The sequence below is a fragment of the Cheilinus undulatus genome, linkage group 17 (assembly GCF_018320785.1).
Source record: "Cheilinus undulatus linkage group 17, ASM1832078v1, whole genome shotgun sequence".
NCBI classification, from domain to species: domain Eukaryota; kingdom Metazoa; phylum Chordata; class Actinopteri; order Labriformes; family Labridae; genus Cheilinus; species Cheilinus undulatus.
In genome coordinates, this window is record NC_054881.1 from 39,814,625 (window position 1) to 39,836,096 (window position 21,472).

The following is a 21,472-nucleotide window of genomic DNA, read 5'->3' on the forward strand; positions in this document are numbered from 1 at the left end:
ATAAAAATATCAATAAGATGTGCAAAAGGCACATCTTATGTTTTTTTTAAATGTGAACGTCTAACAAATTATAGGAATTAGTGATTTACAATTAATAACTAATCTGTGTGTGACAATCTGGATGACAGCTGATGCAATAATTCCCACGTCACAAAAAAAGGAAAAAATGAAGAAAAATATTATAAAACACTGCTGACTTTACGTCACACTGAAATAATATACGAGTCTGTCCCACTGACCTAATAAATGTTGGATGTTTTTTGATTTTCTGGTGCACTGCTCCGTGCTTTTATTCTGACAGCGACCATACTTCCGTCAGCCTCGTGCAGCAGCAGCAGCAGCGGCAACAGAAGCAGTTGACTTCGCGCGAGCTGACGAACCCGCTCGGCTCGTGCCTTGGTGTGCGGTTGTCTCCTCCGTCACTGTCGTCCGGGGGCTCCGGCCCGGTGTCCGAGCAGCCACAGCCGCTGAGAACCGTCAGAGAAATGTGTCACCCGTGCACGGAGGAGGAGAGTGACAGCCGCTTCAATAAAACAGGTGGGTCTTTTATTCATCTCCTAACGTCTGTTTACGAGCTAGCTGAGCGTGATTTCACTGCCGCAGTTTGCTAACTGGACATCGGTATGAGACATCATCGTTTCCCGTCGCCGCTCGGCTGACTGTTGTTGTAGGGAAGCCAACCGGATGAAAGGGTGTTCAGGTGGTTAGATGACATTTCATTTATATAAGTACATTATAGACAGGCTTTTTAAAACCTGAAAACGGTCAATTAAATATCCTATATCATTTCTTTTTTCCACTGTTGAAGGCCAGCATGTTTTTCTGGTACTTTGACACAAACACTGATGTCGATAAAACACTGGTATGCTAAACAATCGTTTCTTTCTGGTAATTATGCCTCTGTAGGCCCTTATAATAAAAGCCATTATTTCTTTTATGGTTATTACACTATTCTTGGATAAGTGTTGAATAATAACCTTTGAGTAGTTTCATTATGACACCATTTTTGAAGCACTATATTGTATAAATAAGGCTGCTATGACGTTAATGTTATGCTCATGCTATTCTTTATGACATTATTGTCTTCTCTAATAAGGGAGGAAATCTGGCAGTGCACTAGTAGATAAGAATAGTCACATTAGCCAAACATATGTTCACATCAGCTGGTTTTCTTATGCCCTTTCCTTAAATGTGATGTGTAAACGACATTACCAAAGGGCTGTCATGAAAAGGTGAAGTATCTGTAAGACAGAACCAGTCAGACCTGGTTAAAACTGCAAACACTGCCTCCATGGTCTTGATGTCGCAAGTACTATCACAATGCCAGTGTTGCCCAGACGGGCTGAGAAGAACAATGTGATATCTCTGTTTTTTCTCTCCAAGAATGGTTTTGTTTTGGAGTAACAGGATAAATCTCATGATCTGTGAGTATGTGGGTGTCTGTGATCCTGTATCCGGTGCCAAGAATGTGATGGTGAACACTTTGTACCTGCAGTGAGGTTTTATAATCCACACCTGCAAAAAGCAAACACCTTGAGAAAGGGGCCTTTGGTCACACCCAGTTTCAGGCTAATGAAGGATTATTTAAAATGATCTTTTATCTACCACATTTAAAAATAGTTTAAAGCTCTGAATCTGAAGAGACCACTCCTATATTCAGGCAGCCTTGCAGTGCCACTGTCAGACATTTTTGTTTGGGATCTGCAAATTTGAGATTTATAGAGACATATTTCAGTTTACCCAATGAAATCAAAGAATGACTAAACTCTCAGACCACTATTTTCAGATAAAAATCTATGTATATGAGGATTTAGTAGTACAGTTGATCACCACAATCCTCTCAAGTACCAGAAAAATCCATACCCCCTTTCCCTTGCTTTCTCCACCTTTCAGAAAATGTGTGCTGAAACAAGCCGTTCTCAGATTTTCTCCTCATGACCTCATGTGGGGAGTTAGCCCCGTCCCAGGTTTGGTTGGGCCTTCCCCGTTGAAAGAAAGTTTCGCCCTCCTCTCCTGATCTTCCTGTCAGCTTCCAGCTAAGTTGTTGGATAGCTCAGTGGGTTACCCTGCTGACTGTGGTCTGGGAGATTGTTGGTTCAATTCCCAGTCAAGTCCTTAAATTTGGATAAAAGCATCTGTAACATTGTAACATCAGGAGTGCCACATCCATTTCCTGAGAGGGGTGTGGTCAGGGGCTGAGTCAGATAGATCAGTAACATTTAAAGCCACAGACACAGAAACAGCTCGTTCTGAGTTAGGCTGAAACAGAGGGGCTTTTAGACATGCAAAATCCTTATACTAGAGTGTTTTTTCAGCAACAAACTTCACAGGCATGTTTTGGGGACCTCTGAGACCAATATAAACTTGTCTTAAAAGGGTAAAATATGTCCCTTTAAAATCTACATTTCGTTTTAAAAATATGCATAGCAACTGCCCTCTACAGGTTAAAAGTGTCTGCCTCAACTGCATTTATTGAGAGGAGACTGGCTGCAGATCGTACAACTCTGACGGCCACTCCCACAGACCGTTCACCTGAGATGCTGTCTCTTCCAGAACAAAGATACACATTAAAACTTTCAAAATAAAATCATATTACATTTCTGTTTAGGGTGCGGGTAAGGATTAAGGTGATGGTGAAGATGCTAAAAAAAAATGTTAAAAGCATGACCTGCAAAACCTGATCACAAATGGTTAATGAAGCCGAGTAATCAGTCTGCTTACAGGAACGACGCTTGCCCTCCATGAAAATATTCTAAAACGGCAAACTCATGTAGCTCTCTCAGCTACATATGCTACATAGCAGTGTTAATTTTAGCAGCTATTTTTACTTTTGGTCTTTAGATGAAATGCATTTTAGTTTTAGTCACTTTTTAGTCTTTCCTACACATTTTAGTTTGAGTCTAGTTTTAGACGACGAAAACTAAAAAACATTTTAGTCTAGTTTTAGTCCATAAAAAGTTTTAGTCTTTAATTTTCTTCCAAGCATTTATTTCTTACCTAAATCTGGTAGCAAATCATGCTAGTGTTCTCTGCACTCTTCTAAACCTGGGGTCCCTGCTTTCTACTGCTGGGAGGCAAAATAGCTACAGCTGCGTTGTTTTTTTGACAGATTTACCCATAGTAGAGAAATATCTTGGATTTTGAATGTCTGATGAAAACAAAATTACAGTTTAGTCTAGTTTTAGTCATCTTGATGAAAACTAAACTTAATTTTATCAGTGTTAATTTCGTCGGCTAAAACTCTGACTAAAAATGTTCGTAGACAGCCTTTTAATTACATGGCAAGAACTAGACTAAGACTAACAACAATAGATCTGTGATGACTAAAACTGACAAAAACTAAGTTTAGTTTCGTCAAGATGACTCAAACTAGTCTTAAATGTAATTTTCTTTTTCGTCGCCAAAATTAACACTGACTTTTGTCCAGGTTAGTCATCACAGATCTATTTTTGTTAGTTTTAGTCTAGTTGTCATGGAAAAAAAGGCTGTTGACGAACATTTTTAGTTTTAGTCGACAAAATTAACACTGATGCATAGATAACGTAGCCAGTGTAGCTTAAGCTTAACACGCAAAGTGGCGATGTAAGCCGTGTAGGTACCTTTGCTAGTTGGCTACATTAGCCTTAGCTACATGAGCTAAAGCTAATGTTGCTAAAGCTAACTCAGGCTTATGTAGTAAAGTTAAATACATAGCTAAAGCTAGCCACCATTTGTGTGTCTACTTAATAGGTCTGTATATAATTGAATCCTAGATTAGACCTCTGATTTTTTTCTCTGTATTATTTATGAAATGTTGCTTAGTCTGTCGTGTTTGCAGTGTGGCTGTTCCAATAACGTAACTGTCAGATTTTGTTTATGAATAAAGCTGAATTAAAAAGAAAAAAGTTAAATGCTGTATCAGCAAATTACAGCACTTCTGCTCTGAACTAGACAGTCTGTGAGAGTGGCTGTCAGAGATGTTTGACTGTCTTGCAGTTAAAGCTTTTGTGTCATCGTGGATTTTCATACTGTCTTTGTTTTGTGTAATTGACTTCCTGTTTGGATACAGACCTTTTTTCTCGATAAAGAATAAGATATTTTTGATAGACTGCAGATTATGACAATAATCTAATCAAAGAAAAAGGAACTTGTTATGGCTTGAAAATTCAAAATTGAGCACAGTTTATTTGAAATATCATTGAATGAACCATGAAATTTGCTGTGCTGGGCATGGCTAATATTAATGGTTGCTCTGATAGCCTCAGGTCAACATTACAGAGAAGTTTATAAGGCCAGAGAGGAGAGAGTTAACGTAATCAATACGGGAGGGGACCAGGGCATCGACAGTGCTGTTGGTGTAAAGGACGGGTGGAAATGATTGATGTTGTGTAACTGGAAATATGCAGACAGGATTACATCAAGCATAGTGTACTGTCAGATGACACCAAGACTCTTGACTTGAGGGGAGAGAGGAGTTGGGGTGATGTCAGATTCGGCTGAAGTTGATTTAGAGCAAACAAGGAAAATCTCTGTTTGATTGCTTTTAAGATTAAGTAGATTGTGGGAGAACCAGAATATAAAGTAGATTTCAAGTGAGAGGGAAGGTGGTGGAGGGACAGAGTTGGGCTTGAGGGACAGATAGAGCTGGGTGTCAGCAGCATAGCAATGAAAAGGCACCAAGTTTACTACCAAGGAAGATGAGCAGACCAAGGACAGGGACCTGGGGAACACCGGTGATAGATGGGTATGGTTATGATTAGGGCTGGGCAATTAATCACAAATTAGATTGAATTGCAATATGTCCTGCAGCAATTTTCAGATCGCAGCAGCTGCATTATTTCTTTAACTTGAAATGTGTCAAAATACAAGTTTAATACATACATTTTTTGCAGTGGCAGTGATTTTTATGCACATTTTGCAAACATTCAAGTTTCAGTTTTCTTATAATGGTTTACAAAAACCTTCCTTTTTGTGTTTTATGAATGTTTTTCTTAATCAAAATGAGTGACATAAAATGATAATGCCCTTAAACAAAGCAAATGAAATCACATTTGCAAAACGAGCAAAAATAGTTAGCTCATTCTGTCTAAAACTGATGAAACCTAGCGTCATACCCCAACTGCAGTCAGCTGGTACCCAGCCTCACCTCCTCCGCCCCAGCCGCTGAAAGCTTGATGCACCCCCATATTCAGATTAAAGCTGCGATGGATTAATTGTTTTGAAAATAATTTCACCATTTTCATGGTCTTATCTATGGAGTTTCTAAGCCAAATGAACAGAGCGTGGGTGTATCTTCTTTTAGCTTGCTGCAGTTCATTTCTGTTCATGCTACTTTTTATTCATGTCATCAGTGCCAGGAATCATGAAGTGATGATATAGTGAGTCAGACCGGCAGAGGATCCTGTTTAGAACTCTGCAATTTTTAAAACAAAATATTGATATTTGGCATAATTAAATATCTGTCTTAATGATATTTTAAGGGATGAGTTGTGCAGATTGGCTTTGGTTATAAACGCTATGATACTTGCATGGAGTATTTGCATGCTGTTCCTTGTTTGTCTGTGTATATTTTATATGTCCCTAACAAGAAAAACTTGTAAATAACAAAAATTATGTTTTATCAAGATTTTGTCCTGACCCCTGGTGTTGCTATATGCCAAATAGGGATTCTATGATACCAGAATTTTAAACTTTGATATGATACAAGTAAAAACGACATGGTTTTGATGCCTGTTTTGATACCAAGGCAACAAAAAAGAAGTCTCAGACACCCAATATCATATACTTTCTTGTTTCCAGTTATTAGAAGGGCCAACTCTTGAATGTGTACTGTTTCAATGTTGCCAACATATTTGTGCAGGTTACATGGTGTGCACAAGTTTGCTTATAATTTTATAAGGTATGCTTTACCATCCACCAAACCTTTCTGACAAGATATGTTCTTTTTTAAGAACTTTTCTTCTTCCCCTTATCTGGTGGCAGCAGGCTAAGCAAGTCAACCCAAACCTCACTCTCCCCAGCAACACTTTCCAACTTCTTCTGGGCGATTCCAAGGCATTCCCAGATCATACAAGACATATAATCTCTCCAGTGCTTTCTGGGTCTTCCCCGAGGTCTCCTCCCAGCTTGACGAGCCTGGAAGACCTCCAAAGGGAGGTGCCCTGATCAGATGCCTGAACCACCTCAACTGGCAATGCAAAGGAGCAGCGACTCTACTCCGAATTCTGCCTCTAGAGAAAACTCATTTCAGCCATTTTAATCCGTGATCTTATTCTTTCGGTCATCACACAGAGTTCCTGACCATAGGTGAGGGTTGGGAGGTAGCTCGAGCGGTAATTCGAAAGCTTTGCCTTCCAGCTCAGCTCCCTCTTTCTACCGGCACAACACCCACTCATGCTGGCGGATCTGTCAGTAAAAGAGATTGTATCATTTTCAAACAAGTGGTGAAAAGAATATTAATTTTTAAAAAGATTATTTTGAGGCTTTTGTGCCTTTAATGGACAGGACAGCTGAAGAGAGACAGGAAACATGGAGAGAAAGAGTGGAGAAAGACATGCACCAAAAATGTGCCAGGACCGGATACGGACTCCACCACCAGTGCCCCGAGGACTGCAGCCTCAGCACATGGGCGCCCACTCCACCAGCCGAGCCAAACTGGCGCCGGAGTATCAGGCATTTTGACAACATTAATGTCAAGACTGGGATAAATTCCATCCCTGTAGCCGGGGCACGAACATAGCTAAGTTTGATACTTCAAATCAACCATTCTTTTCTTTCCTTTGCTGTAGCTTCAGTTCAAACACTCGTGTCCTTGAGGAAAATAATAGTTGGGTTTGTATTAAATTGGCACACACAGCATTCAGGTTCACCTGCAGCTATTTCAGCCCGTGTGTCTGAGCCTCATGGACAGAGACTGCCAGCACAAAAGCCCCTCTGTTCAGGGAACTCATTCAGGAGAAATGTCCCGTCTGGGGTAACTCTACAGGCAGGAAGCCAGGAGCAGAGTCACCAGCACCATGTTGACCTTTTCTGTTTTTAATCCAGTTTCATATTCCTCTTGTGCTGTTTATTGTGGCGACAGTGATCAGATAGCTTTAATTTAGAGAGTGAGATACATGGGAGAGAGGGCTGCTTTCTCCCATGTTTGTCTAACTACAGATATCTTTTGATTTCACAGCGTTTAGTGAAACTGTTTGTTGGATTGAAGCACTTCATAAGCTTCAAATTTTATTCGAAGACTTGCTGCATAAATCTCTGTTATCACAGTTTACATGACCTTATCTGTGTAGTCATGTGAAAGGCCTTTATCTAGAGTTGGAATAAGGGAACACTCCTCCTGCTTCAAGCTTGTCTCCCATCTGTGTTTAGGGGGGAAACAGCTAGAGTCAGCAGATGTGGCCATTTTTTCCATATGTCACACTTTCAACCTAGGCATATTTACTGTTTGCCTCTGGTTTTGGATGTGTAGTTAATCTAAAAAAGAAAGATGTCCTGTTGTTTTCAGCAGCATGAGTGTTGCTACATTTAGAGGTGTTTTTGCAGCTGTTGGATCTCTGTATGTGCTGGGATTTTTCTGTTACAGCAAAGCAGCAACCTTACAGAGGAGGCCTACTGGGACTGTACTGCCATTCTGGTTTGAACTGGATAAAACAAGGCTTTTTTTTGTGATCACTTGACCAAGTATCCTCTTTCATCTTTCTCCTGTAAGCAAGGAGTGAGTGTTACAGACGGAGAGAGGCACGCAAGTAGAAGCAGAAGTGAAAACATCATAATATGTGACAAAAATGTGTTTTTTTCTACATTGAAATGCTTAGATCTAAGGGTAACATTCAGCTTAGCAATACTTAACTGTGTAAGGAAGTAGCACACTTGTGGCTGGATGAACATAGTCTAGCTTCTATGCACAGAAAGGAGAGTTTTCAAAAATCTTCTGTTTGTGGTGCATTCAGGAGCCTAATGTCTTTTGGTGTCACTTCCACTTTGCTAAGTGAGTTTTCATGTCATATTTCAAGTGACTGATTCTGACTTGGTTTCAATACAGTGCGTAGAAAAAGTGTTTACCCTTTTAATGATTTAAAGGGGACATTTTACTCTTTTAGGACAAGTTTATATTGTTCTCAGAGGTCCCCAAAACATGTCAGTGAATTCTGCTGCTGAAAAAAAACACTCCGGTGTTGGCTTTTTGCATGTCTACAAAACTCTCTGTTTCATTTTTCTGGTACTTGAAGGGATTGTGGACAGGCAAGGAGCACATGTTTTTGTTAGAGAAGCCTGAAAAGGTGATTTTTGCATAATGTGTCCCCTTTAATGAATCAATCATGGCCAACTTAATCTGGCTATTTTTGACAACAAAACCATCTTTAGAGCAAAAGTGAAAATGGATTTATACAAAGTAATGTCAAGTAAAAGAAAAAAAATGTAATGTAAGTAGGTGACTGCATAAATATTCATACCCTTTAGGGTCTCAATCAGACTTCCACATCTTACCACTGCAATTTTACTTCATTCTTCTTTGCAAAACTGCTCAAGCTCTGTCAGGTTGCACAGGGATCGGGCATGAATAGCCCTTTTCAAGTCCAGCCACAAATTCTCCATTGGACTGAGGTTTGGTCTTCAACTCAGCCACTCCAGAACATTCACCTTGTTGTCTTTAAACCATTTCTCCGTAGCTTTCACTGTATGCTTCAGCTCATTGTCTTGCTGGATTATACCGACCATGGTTGATTTATAAAATCAATGAAAGGGTAAAACATCCAAAGGGTTGAATACTTTTTATAGGCACTGCTCATCTTAATCGTCAAAAACAACCCATTTGATCCTTTATATCTCCAAATAAAAAAAGTATTAAGTGCATCTGTATTATCTAAGACCTTGGTGTGATTACCAGCGACTAAAGATTAAACTAGAGGTACAGTGACCTGTGTCAGCATGTATGCTGTGTCAGGATCTGTGGTCCTTTTGCTTGCTCTGCAGTCTCTATCCTGCAGTGTGTTGTAGGCACATGCAGGACGCCCAGGATATCCCTGGTGCACAGCAAATACATTGACCAGCACACTATGTAGGCTTTGTGCTGTGTTTGTGAAGATGCCCACACCTTTTCTACAGAGTTTTGTTTGTTAAGAGCCCTTAGGAAGTCCACTAGGGTTGTCATGATACCAGATTTTCTAACTTTTTTGGCTGTAGAAAAAAAATCGAATGATATTGGTAGCTTTTTTGTTACCAAGACTCCAAAAAAAAAAAAATGATTCAAGCACCCTATTTTAGAGGATTTGTCTTGTTTTTAATCAACAAAAATGCAGACAAAGTCCTTCACATTGTCTACATTTTTTGTCACTTTGATTTTTATAAATTGATTCAACATTTTTTTACGTATAAAGTTAACAGGAATATGTAGATATTAAAATCAGAATTTTATAACAGAAATGTCTGAAAAAATAAAAGGCACTGCTCAGGAGTTAGACATTCAGTGGTTTGCTGATTCTCTCAGTATCAACAGTAAAGTCATTTGTCTGTTGTTACGTCTCTGCATTTAGTCCTGAATAATGTCCATTTGTCCACTTTGCCTTCCATCTGTGCTTCTTGCAATCTCAAATGATGTGTCAGTTTTTCCATAATGTAGGTTTCCTCCTACATTCCTCCTGCTGCACAATATTGTTGGCAAGATATCAGCAGATATGAAAACTTCTGTAAAATTTGCAACCCTAACCCTGGCCCCCATTTTGGGGACCAGCCCTTTATGCAGTTGTGGTTGCAATTAGATTAATTGTGCAACACCAGTTTCTATCCATTGATCCTGGATAGATGGCTCAACTCAATAGAATTTTTATCATATACTATTCCTTTTGGTCAAAATCTGTGAATAAAGATTTGATTTTTCTGTTTTACATTGATATCGTTCATTAGAATAGCAAATATTGTGTTGCATTAAAAAATGAGATATTGGGTCTAGTTAGGCCAGGGTGCTTTTTCCACTGGGGGCCGCATACAGATACATATAAAGATGTTGGGGCCACTTCAATATCTGCAACACAAGGTGTATGACATTGATTAAGTCAGAAGTAGAATAAAGGAGGAGCTGGGGTGGAGAAGGGTGGCATTAACACCTTGCAGAGCTTGGCCAGGCAAGAGCAGTTTAAATAAGGTAGCACTAGAGCAATTGGCTGATACCATGTAGAGCTTGACTCCATGGCCTGCCTTAACTAATGCTAAATGCTCAATTTAATGTCTAACAAGGCAAATAGACAATAATTTCTAGGTTTTTGAGGATACCAATCAGATTTCAGGGGGCCTTGTTTGGCTCTAGCTATCACTGGCTCTTCCCCTGGAATATTATTGGTACTGCTATTTCTTGCCGAAACCTATCAGGGATTTAGAAAACAAGATATTCTTATTATTTTGGTTGCCAATATGTTAACCATGTACAGTTGTCCAAATGTTGTCACAAAAACACATCAATAAATTCTTCTTGCCAAGATGTTTGTTTACAGAATTAGCATGGTAGCACTATCTTATGCTGAAGTATAGTACAGTAAAACAAAAGCTTTATGTTCAAATGTCCGCTATATTTCATTTTGTTTCTAGAATTTGCCGCAGGCCTATAAAAATTGGACCACGGGCTGCATTTGGCCCCCGGGCCACAGTTTGGACAGCCCTGAGTTAGGCCATGACCTACGTTAGCCAGTCTTCAAAGCAGCTAGCCCAGGTTTGAATCACAACTTGAGGCTCCTTTCCTGCATATAATTACCCACTCTCTCTTCCCTATTTCCTACACTATGTACCGTCCTGTCCTCTCCAAATGAAATCAAAAATCAAGGTACTGAAGTGTCAAAATTTTTGACGGTCTTACACTATTAATAAAGAGACTAGAAATGCACAAAAGTGTTTGTTTCTGTGTTGATTTACAAACAAAAAATGTTTTCATTTATGCTTGAAAAGTACTGAAACACTTGTGCAAGTATAAATAGACTTACTAGTTATTCTCCCTTGGGTTGGCTGAGTGGTTCAGCTTTTGTTTAGAGTCAACCCAACAAGATTTGAAAAAAAAAAAAAAGTTTTTTGTACGATACTATTTTGGGTCATTTTATGCCTTTGGAGACTGGACAGTGGAGCGTGAGAGAAAGGCTTGTAGAGGAGAGTGCAGAATGACATGCATCAAATGCCGAGGGAAGGATTTGTCCTGGGACAGCTGCAAGGATTGTGTCCTCTCTACATGGAGTACACAGTGTGACTGCCGAATTTAACTGCCCCCAAAAAAAACCCAAACATATCAATATGAAAAAATGAATGCATACACACTACCCCTTTAAATTCAGTCTCTTTTGTTTGAAACTTGATATCCACCTCACTGATTGCCCTTTCTCTGTGTCTTTTTCAGATAAACCATCATGATTCCCATCACAGAGCTCCGGTACTTTGCTGACACCCAGCCAGCGTACCGTATCCTGAAACCATGGTGGGACGTTTTCACCGACTACATCTCCATCGTCATGCTGATGATTGCCGTGTTCGGTGGGACGCTGCAGGTCACACAGGACAAGATGATCTGCCTGCCTTGCAAGTGGGTGGTCAACAAGACCTGCGAGACAATGCCCATCCCGAATGTGAGCCTGGCCTATGCACCAGAACCTAAAGGGATCCAGTATGACCTCGACCGTCACCAGTATAACTATGTCGATGCCGTCTGCTACGAGAACAAACTCCACTGGTTTGCCAAATATTTCCCTTATCTGGTGCTGCTCCACACTCTCATCTTCTTGGCCTGCAGCAACTTCTGGTTCAAGTTCCCCCGCACAAGCTCCAAACTGGAGCACTTTGTTTCCATCCTCCTCAAGTGCTTCGACTCCCCGTGGACAACGAGGGCTTTGTCTGAGACGGTGGTGGAGGAGAGCGACCCCAAGCCCCTGGGGAAAATGAACGGCTCTTTGGACAAGAAGGCCTCGTGTGTGAGCGAGGACGTGGAGGCCAGCGTGCCGATGCTCCAACGAACAAAGTCTAGAATCGAACAGGGAATCGTAGATCGCTCTGAAACTGGAGTTTTGGATAAAAAAGAGGGGGAACAAGCCAAGGCTCTTTTTGAGAAGGTGAAGAAGTTCAGGATCCATGTAGAGGAGGGTGACATTGTGTACCGTCTCTACATCCGTCAGACTATCATCAAAGTAATCAAATTTATGCTCATAATCAGCTACACAGCCTACTATGTAGGCTACATCAGGTTCAGTGTAGTCTGCTCGGTGAATATTCAGAAACTAACAGGATACAGTACGTTTTATTGCGCCCATCCATTAGCAACACTTTTTAAGATATTAGCGTGTTTCTACATTAGCTTAGTGGTAGTTTATGGTCTCATCTGCATGTACACATTGTGTTGGATGCTCAGCCGCTCCCTCAAACGATACTCCTTTGAATCAATCCGCGAGGAAAGCAGCTACAGCGACATCCCCGACTTGAAGAATGACTTTGCCTTCATGCTCCACATGATCGATCAGTATGACCCCCTGTACTCAAAGCGCTTTGCCGTGTTCCTGTCAGAGGTGAGCGAGAACAAGCTGAGGCAGCTGAACCTGAACAATGAATGGACGTTGGAGAAGCTGAGGCAGCGAATCACCAAAAACTCACAGGAGAAGCTGGAGCTGCATCTCTTCATGCTCAGCGGGATCCCGGACACGGTATTTGATCTGGTCGAGCTGGAGGTTCTCAAACTGGAGCTTATCCCCGATGTAACTATCCCACCAATCATCGCCCAGCTCTCCAACCTGAGGGAGATGTGGCTCTATCACACACCGGCTAAAATTGAAGCTCCAGCTCTGGCTTTCCTCAGAGAGAACCTGAAGTCTCTTCATATTAAGTTCACAGACATCAAAGAGATCCCACTGTGGATCTACAGCTTGAAGAACCTCAGTGAGCTACACCTAACCGGGAACCTGAGCGCTGAGAACAACCGCTTCATAGTCATCGATGGTCTACGGGAGCTCAAAAGTCTCAAAGTTCTACGCCTGAAAAGCAACCTGACCAAGCTGCCCCAGGTGGTGACAGACGTGGGCGTGCACCTTCAGAAGCTCTCCATCAATAATGAGGGAACCAAACTGATGGTGCTCAACAGCCTGAAGAAAATGGTCAACCTGACAGAGCTGGAGCTCGTTCGCTGCGACCTTGAACGCATCCCACACTCCATCTTCAGTTTGCACAACCTGCAGGAGATCGACCTGAAGGACAACAACCTGAAGACGATCGAGGAAATCATCAGCTTCCAGCACCTTCACCGCCTCGTGTGCCTGAAGCTGTGGTACAACCAGATCGCCTACATCCCCATCCAGATCGGGACGCTCACCAACATGGAGAGGCTGTATCTGAACAGGAACAAGATTGAGAAGATCCCCAGTCAGCTTTTCTTCTGCCGCAAACTGCGCTTCCTAGACCTGAGCCACAACAATCTCACCAGCATCCACGCTGACGTGGGCTTCCTCCAGAACCTGCAGTACTTCGCCGTCACGGCAAACAGGGTAAGAGTCGTAACAGCTTTATGTTTATGGAGGCCATGCTTGATGGACAGCCTGTCTCTGTTTTTTAGAAAGGCAATCAGTCTCCACCCATTTTATCTTGGTAATGCATTGCATGATTACCTCAAAGGCAAGATAAAGTGTATGCAAAGTTCAGTTCTTATAAATGCTGAGATATTCATAGACAGGTTGGGGATTATGGCTTTACAGATAAGCATCAGGAGGCTGTGGTAGTTGTACTGTTATATATTAAACAGATGATTAAACAGATGAATGATCTCACTGATATATATTTAACACATACCACTCTTTATATAGTGGTTTGAAAGGTGACAAGGAGATACAATGATACACTAAACTCACGATACAACTGGGTTCATAATTCATTATCATCATGATTTTTCAATTTTTTTTATAAAGTATATATTGTATATGAATAATTCTCTGGCAACAAAGATACAAAACATCTTTTTCTTTTTCTCTTGTTTAGAAATAAGTAATACCTTTTCCTTTGAAGTTTTATACTAACAAATGACACACAACTTGTCTGTCTTTATAAGAATATTTATGCACAAGTGGACATCTCTCTTGTGAATAAATAGTTGCCATTGATGGATTTTTGATAAAGATGAAGAAAAAAATGGTTGGCAAATTTACTTGGCTGCCCGTAAATATACTAAAAGAGCTCCCCTGAGCATCATCTATACTAGGAAATACAGGATGCAATTACAATAAAAATGAAACACTATCTGTTTTGATACAAGGGTGTGGGAAATAGAGGCTCTAGGTATCGATTACCAGGTAATTTCTTGTTTTTAATTGAGTTTCTCAATTTTAGAAATTGATAGTGCCAAAATTCATAAGGTTCTCAGAAAATTAGTTTGATATCAGTATCAGCAGAAGTTAGTTAAAAAAGTTAACTATCATATCGGCTGATATGATGGCCAAAAAGCATTATGTTGGATTAGCTCTAGTCCAGACCATTCTCTATTGGATTTGGCTTTAACTCAGCCACTCCATAGCATTCACCTTGTCTTGAAACAGGGCCAGCTGCCAAGAAGCATCCCCACTGCATGATGCTGCCACCACCGTGGTTCACAGTGGGGATGGTGTGTTTGTGGGTTCCAAAAAGCTCTATTTTTGTCTCATCAGACCAGATAACTTTCTTCCACTTGACCAGATTGAATCTGAGTTTTCTTAAACAGTGTCTCTCTCTTTGCCACTCTCCCATAAAGCTTTGACTGGTGAAGAACCCAGCCAGCATTTGTCATCTGCAGAGTCTCTCCCATCTCAGCTGCTGAAGCTTGGAACTCCTTCAGAGTAGTCATAGGAGTCTTGGTGGACTCTCTCACTAGTCTTCTTCTTGCACGCTCACTCAGTTTGTGAGGACGGTCTGATCTAGGCAGATTTACGCATGTGCCATATTAATCCGAGGGATGTTTTTTGTGTCCATCCTTTGTCTTATACTTTTCAATAACCTTTTCTCTGAGTTGCTTGGGGTATTCTTTTGTCTTCATGGTGTAATGGCAGCCATGAATAATGATGAATCAGTGACTGGACATTCCAAACTCAGATGTCCTTATACTGCAATCACTTGAGACACATTCACTGTACTTAGGTGATCCTTATTTCACTAAATGTGAGACTACTAGCACCAATTATCCGGACTTCTGTTGAGTTAGGTCAGTCTCTTTAAAAGGGTAAATATTTATATAGTCACTTACTTTACAATACGCATTTTTGTTCAATTGAAATTACTTTATAAAAATCTGTTTCCACTTTGACGTCAAAGAGGTTTTTTTTTTAATTTATTTGTCCACATTGTAGTTCTCTGAATATGATGTACTCCAACTGTAATCCATCCTCAGCCCTCTTTAAGAAGAAGAACAAAAGGCTGATGAAAATGTTCCAATCTCCTGCAACTTCCTGAGAAGTAAACAATTACCTCTCAGCTAACAAATGGGCTTTATTTCAGAGGTTTACATCTCTTGCCAAGATGACCATAAATACTGTGAAGGCCGAGCCGATTCTGCTTTCACAGTTATTTATGGCTTGGTTTGCCCGTTTGGCTTCAGGTAAAGAAGTGGATCGCTTTTAACCAGAAGGAAAACAGTTTATTTTAGTTGTAATGAAAAACTTCACTGAGAGCAGCATTCATTTAAAGACACTGTCTTTCATTAAGAGGCAAACAGCATCATGCGTTCTCAATTAATGATACGATTACTGCAGTTCACTGCGCTGTGTGGCTGCACATTTGAAACGGGTTCCAGCAGGTTTATTTGCAGCCAAAAATAGATGCATTAAAAGAGATCATTCCTGCGTGTTTTTGCTGAAATCCTCTTTACAGTTTTAACTCATTTACAATTCAAATGAGTTAGAAGTTGAGAAAGTAAGTGCCCATGTACATGTTTAAAAAGGCTTTAATACTAAAAACATTAAAGATAGAGGTTAGAATTTTCACCTTGTAGCACCCTGAGTTTCTAAATAGATTTTCTTTAGTCTTATAGTAACTTTTGAGTGACCTTTAGTCTTATTTTAACTTGTTTCCTATGCTAATGTCTGATTACTGTTATGCTTTTTAATTGGATTACTTCTAAAATGAACTAAAGCTGAACTTTTTCTCCAGTCATGACAGCAGAAACTGCTTCTCACTTTCCTAATACCCTTTACTTACATCTCAGATCCCTGCCTTTTCTTATTAAAGCATATGGATTAAAATTTGAACACCTCAGCCTTTGTAATCACACACACAGCTCATTACTTTCCCTCTTATCCTTTCCCTCTTCAGATTGAGACTTTGCCCCCAGAGCTGTTCAAGTGCAAGAAGCTGCGGACTCTGAATCTGGGAAACAACTGCCTGCAGACCCTGCCCTCGCGCTTTGGAGAGCTCACCGGGTTGACACAGCTGGAACTGCGAGGGAACCGACTGGAGTGTCTCCCCGTGGAGCTCGGCGAGTGTCGGCTGCTGAAGAGAAGCGGCCTGGTGGTGGAGGAGGATCTGTTCAACACTCTGCCATCAGAAGTCAAAGAACAGCTCTGGAGGGCTGACAAAGAGCAAGCTTGAGCCCAAACCACATTGTAGAGTCAAAATAAGAAACGCTTGGCTGAAGATAGACACAAGCAATCATTTTGTTTGTAAAGTAAAACAAATCCCAAGAGATTTGTAACAGCGTTGGCCATGCAGGCTCAGAATAGTGATGGCTTGAAGGGGCTTTCCTTAGAGGAGCTATAAAAGCATGGATATCAACTTTTACAACCTCAAAGGATGCCCCCGGTTCTCATAGTAAAAGCTCTACACGGTTAAGCAATTTGGCTTTCCTGTAAAATTATCTTACCTATAACGCTGCAAGGATGCAAGCAGTTGATGTCGAATATGCATGTCACAGTAGGACCAGGCTCAGCTAACCTGTCAAGGTCCAAAACAAACAGGAAAGACTTTGCACGGTCCAGCCACGCCACAGTGAGCTAAACACATTCACTATTTCTTTTTGCTGATCATGCACAAGCAGTATTTGCCTGACCTTTCTCTGGCCTTGAGACTTCAATCTTACTCCTGACATTTTTTGTTTTGCAATTGCAGGAAGATTTGGCTGCAGAAAAGGATGTAAGGGGAATGCAACCAGCAGCCGATTTGTTGAGGCATGAAGGTTTGCTCCTAAGGCTCTTTGGTTGCTCAACATAATTGGAGGCTTCTTTTTTGTATTTGAGTGTAAAAGACTCTGACAAAGATGAACAGACCCCGCGGCTGATTGCTCAGCTTTGGCCTTAACCATGGAGGACTGATGCAACGGCATCAAAGAAACTGTCAAATGTTTAGCTGAAAATGAATGGGAACACACTCAACAGTACAATGTCTGAACACCTCACGGTGGTTAATTTATAACCTGTGTGGTAAGAGATTTTTTAGCTGTGTTGGAGAAACCATCCATCCTTCCTGAACTTATTTACTTTATGGGAGCCAGGCGTTATCTTATTTTGCATGACATCACACATTACTTGCATGTCTTATTGATGTATGTGAGGTTGAGTGAGATTGGGCCTTGTAGAAGAAGGTCAGTAATTTATTTTCATATATTTTTTATTTTTGAATACTATCACACATTGGTATCATTTTAGGCCTGTTTTTTTGGCCTCTTTTTGCCTTTATTTGATCAGATAACAGACGATAGAAATGCAAGAAAGAGACAGGGTGACTTGGAGCTTAAGGCAAGGGATGAATTGAATGTGAGATTGTGCAAAAAAGGATTCTGCATTTTTGATTTTGGGAGTTTGGGCATTTTTTAACAGGCTTTAGTGTGGTTGGTTTATCTTTGGAATAATGCAAGATCCAGTAGAAGTGAGTGACTAAAGGCAAAACATAATTTTTTGTTGTTTTAAAGTTCCTTTCTGAACGAAGTGGTGATCTTGAGAGACTCTTTTTAACTTGTGCGTGACTAGACAAACTACAGAAGGTGCCCCCATGCTAACATAAAAGGTTACCCCTGTTTCAGACCTATAGGACACTCCCTATAGTGTTTTATTTATTTGTTTTATGAAATTTAAATCATGCAGGCTTGCACAATTCTCCTCACACAACCAGACCAATTAAACAAGGAAGAATCAATGTACTTTTTTATGCTCGGTTGGATTTTGAATTATGAGACCTTAGGTAATGATTATCTCTTTGGATGAACTCCTGCAGACAAGAGACAGGAGACTTTTTTAACCTGCTGCCAGGTACTGCCAGTCCACAAAGGGAAAATACGTGACTTAAAGTGCCCGGCTGTTTGCTCAGTTTCCTCCTGGGCAAACTGGACATTTTTCAGAGCTTCTGTTTATCCAAACGGAGGACAAACAGGAAATTAGAGTGAAGGAAACTGTGTGACTGACCTACACAAGGGAAACATTTACTCGCAGTATGCCGAGTATGTGATTTCCAAATTAGAGCAACGTGCTTTGTGTGCTTGAAACACTTTTCTTGTTAAGGCCTTGGATTTATTAGCATCATTTGGAGTATGTTTACTCCACCCTGGCATCTCGTTGCTAATATGGCCTTAATCTTTTACAAGCTCTACGCCCTGTTAATGATCACAAACATCGCGTTCATGACTTGTTTTTCATGTCTTCTTGTTAAATGTATAGCTTGTTTTTGTACATTTCAGTAGTATGGCGTATGCTCTTATTGTTACCACCTGTTTGGTTCAACTTTTTAAGAGATTTGAGGGAAGTTTTACCGTTATGGTACAAGTGCACCTTTGTTCACAGTGAATTTTTGTTTTACCGACGCCTTGGCTGAATCCAAATACCCTTTTTTTAGGGGCAGTAGTGAGGTATTCCCTACAAAGTTATTCCCTGAAAATGGAGCCTCAGTCCCGAATGTGTTCACTAGCAACCAGGTTCAAGTTGAAATTAAAGGTCACAGGCAAATCTGAGAGCAAAAAGGAGCAGGCAACAACCTAGACAGGGCATCAGTTAGAGGGAATTTCAGCTTTTCCAATGTGTTACAATTTTAAAATTGATCATTTAGAGTCCTCTTTGTTATATGTGTGCTCTGGTTTATATTTTTGTGGTGCCAAATTAAAGCAGAACTTGTTTTTTCTAGAGAAGCTGACTGGTTAGATGCCAAATGATGAAAACAGGCAAATAGCTGAAATATTAGCTTGTTAAAACTCCTGTGAGGAACTCTTGGTTGAGGTTGATTTTGGCGCCCCCTCTGGACAAAGCAGAATGTAATTTATTTGGTTTTCCGCTGCTGTCCTGTTCTTGTGAAATAGTTTTTTTCCCTCAAAAAAGTCTCATCCAACTCTTTAACCCTCTGAGACCAGCGTTTGTATAACAAGAAGAGACAGGTTATTCAAAGTGAAATAACTTTTGAACCATAAATTGTAGCCACTCGTGTATTTCCTTTGTAAGCCCTCTGTTGTGCCGTTCTAATGATGCTATCCACATCATCGTAGCACTTACAGAACATTTTCTAGCAAGCCTGGAACTTGGCTGACTTTCCAGTGTCTTCTAAGATTGAATCCACACCAGTAACTACAATATTGAATGTCTTTTACTGCTGTTAACATATACAACAAGAACAGACACAAGTTATTCATAGTAAGATAAATTTTGAACCATAAATCATAGCAACTACCTTGTTTTTCCTTCTGAAAGCCCTCCGTTGTGCCATTCTAATGACGCTATCCACGCCATCACAACTCTTACAGAACGTTTTCTAGTAAGTCTGGAATTTGGGTGATTTTCTGGGGTCTTTAAAGAGTAAATCCAAACCAATAACTTAAATTGTTTATTGCTCCTGCAGCAGGCAGCTAATGATGTCTGCCATATTGTTTGATTGTATCCCAGATTGCATTGCAACTGGACTGTGACAACCAATGGCAGGCTGTTCCCCTGTCAGGCCATGCTTTGCCAAACACTGCATGTGCAAACACTTAGAAACTGGAGAAGAGAGCCTGAATGACTCATAATGGAGAGAAAGTGACACAGAGAGGCTGTGACGTGTCACTCTGTGTCACTGCAGACAGGAAATTCTTTAAACAATGACTCTAGTTCCCAAAAGCCCCATTTTGTGTAAATATGTGAATATTTTGAAGAATTTTTGTCACAGAATTTTTATTTATTCACTTCTTGGTCCCAAAGAAAAAGGAGAACAAGTTTTTACAAAAACACCTAAGCCATTGTTATTTATTTCGGATTTTCTTTTGTCTTCGAAGTCCCATAACTTCTTTTAAAATTCCAGTGACATTTCTGCAGAAGACATACTCTCAAAAGCCAGGTTGCCCTGCAAAAAGGATGTTTAGAGCTTGACTGTGCACCACAGGGTTGATGTTTTACAAGCTATTAGAGGCAATAAGTCCAGGTGAGACACAATGGTTAAAAAACAGCTGAGGGCTCAGAGGGTTAAATTCATCTCTCAAATTTAACCTTTTCTTTAGAAACCATGCGAAAAGGTTTTTTTTTTAACTTATATGATAAATGTTGTTGCTAATGATCTTATTTGCATTAATAACTCATAAATTAATCAGAGCTGCTCTCAGTGTGTCCCAAAACAAGCTTAAACTCCTCACAGTAGCTTTAAAGAGCAAAAGTAGGGCAGTATATCTAGTCTTTTCACTCACCTTTAGATAAAGTCACAGGTTGTGAGAACTTACATGTCACCCTACAGTAAAGTCGGTATGTAACATGGCTCATTGTAGTGGTGCAGTGCAGTTGCCAGTGCTGCTGACACCAAATATCTCCCTCCTGCAGTGCAGCACCACAGAGTGTCACATTAGGACGTTTGAAAAATGCCTGTTTGTTTTGGCCTGGAGCTTGGTAGTCAGAAAGTCACAGCTAAATTTAACTTCTTTTTCATGAATTTGCAAAGCTAAATGCATTCTTAGAGCTGCTAGACACTGGGAAATGGTGTCAGTCTGGCCTTTCAACACTTTATTTGTAGTGAGGGATGTAACGATACGCTCAACTCATTACACCATAAGTATCACAGTATGATATAATCTTATCCAAATTTAGAAAGATAAAAGATTTGATCCTCAAAATCAAATCCCTCAGGTGCATCTCAAAAATTAAAGTATCATGAAAAAGTTCATATTTTCATGTGATTTAACTCAAATTTGTTTCCATATATTCTAGAATCATCTCATACAAAGTGAAACATTTCAGTTATTTAATTTTGATGATTACAGCTCACTAAAAAAATCCACTATCTCAGAATATTAGAATAGCACAAAACGTCAGTCCAAGAAAAGGATTTATAATACAGAAATGTTTACCATCTGGAAAATTTTGCTCATTTGTCACTCAGTGATTAGTTGGAGCTCCTCTCACACAAATATCTGCATCTCTGCTTGTGTCATGGAGGCGATCAGTCAGTGGTCTTGCTGGGGTGTTATGAAACCCAGGTTGCTCTGATAGCAGCCTTCAGCTTGAGTCTGGATGTTGAGTCTGGTGTCTCTCATCTTCCTCAGAGATTCTCTACAGGGTTCAGGTCAGACCATATGGCTGGCTAGTCA

General features: G+C 40.3%; 1 protein-coding gene across 1 annotated transcript; it reads left to right on the forward strand.

Annotated features, from left to right (window-relative positions):
- The first annotated feature begins 334 nt into the window (after window positions 1–334).
- lrrc8aa (leucine rich repeat containing 8 VRAC subunit Aa) lies at window positions 335–21,438 on the forward strand. The gene is made up of 3 exons (XM_041810667.1): window positions 335–537; window positions 11,354–13,478; window positions 16,264–21,438. The coding sequence occupies exons 2-3, from the start codon at window positions 11,364–11,366 to the stop codon at window positions 16,537–16,539; spliced, it is 2,391 nt and encodes a 796-aa protein (XP_041666601.1). The 5' UTR covers window positions 335–537; window positions 11,354–11,363; the 3' UTR covers window positions 16,540–21,438.
- Window positions 21,439–21,472: the final 34 nt, after the last annotated feature.

Excerpts from the sequence above, each read along its gene's own strand:
- lrrc8aa (XM_041810667.1), top strand. The coding sequence starts at position 11,364 with ATGATTCCCATCACAGAGCTCCGGTACTTTGCTGACACCCAGCCAGCG. Across the intron at positions 13,479-16,263 it reads TCGCCGTCACGGCAAACAGG|ATTGAGACTTTGCCCCCAGA; the intron begins GTAAGAGTCGTA and ends TTCCCTCTTCAG.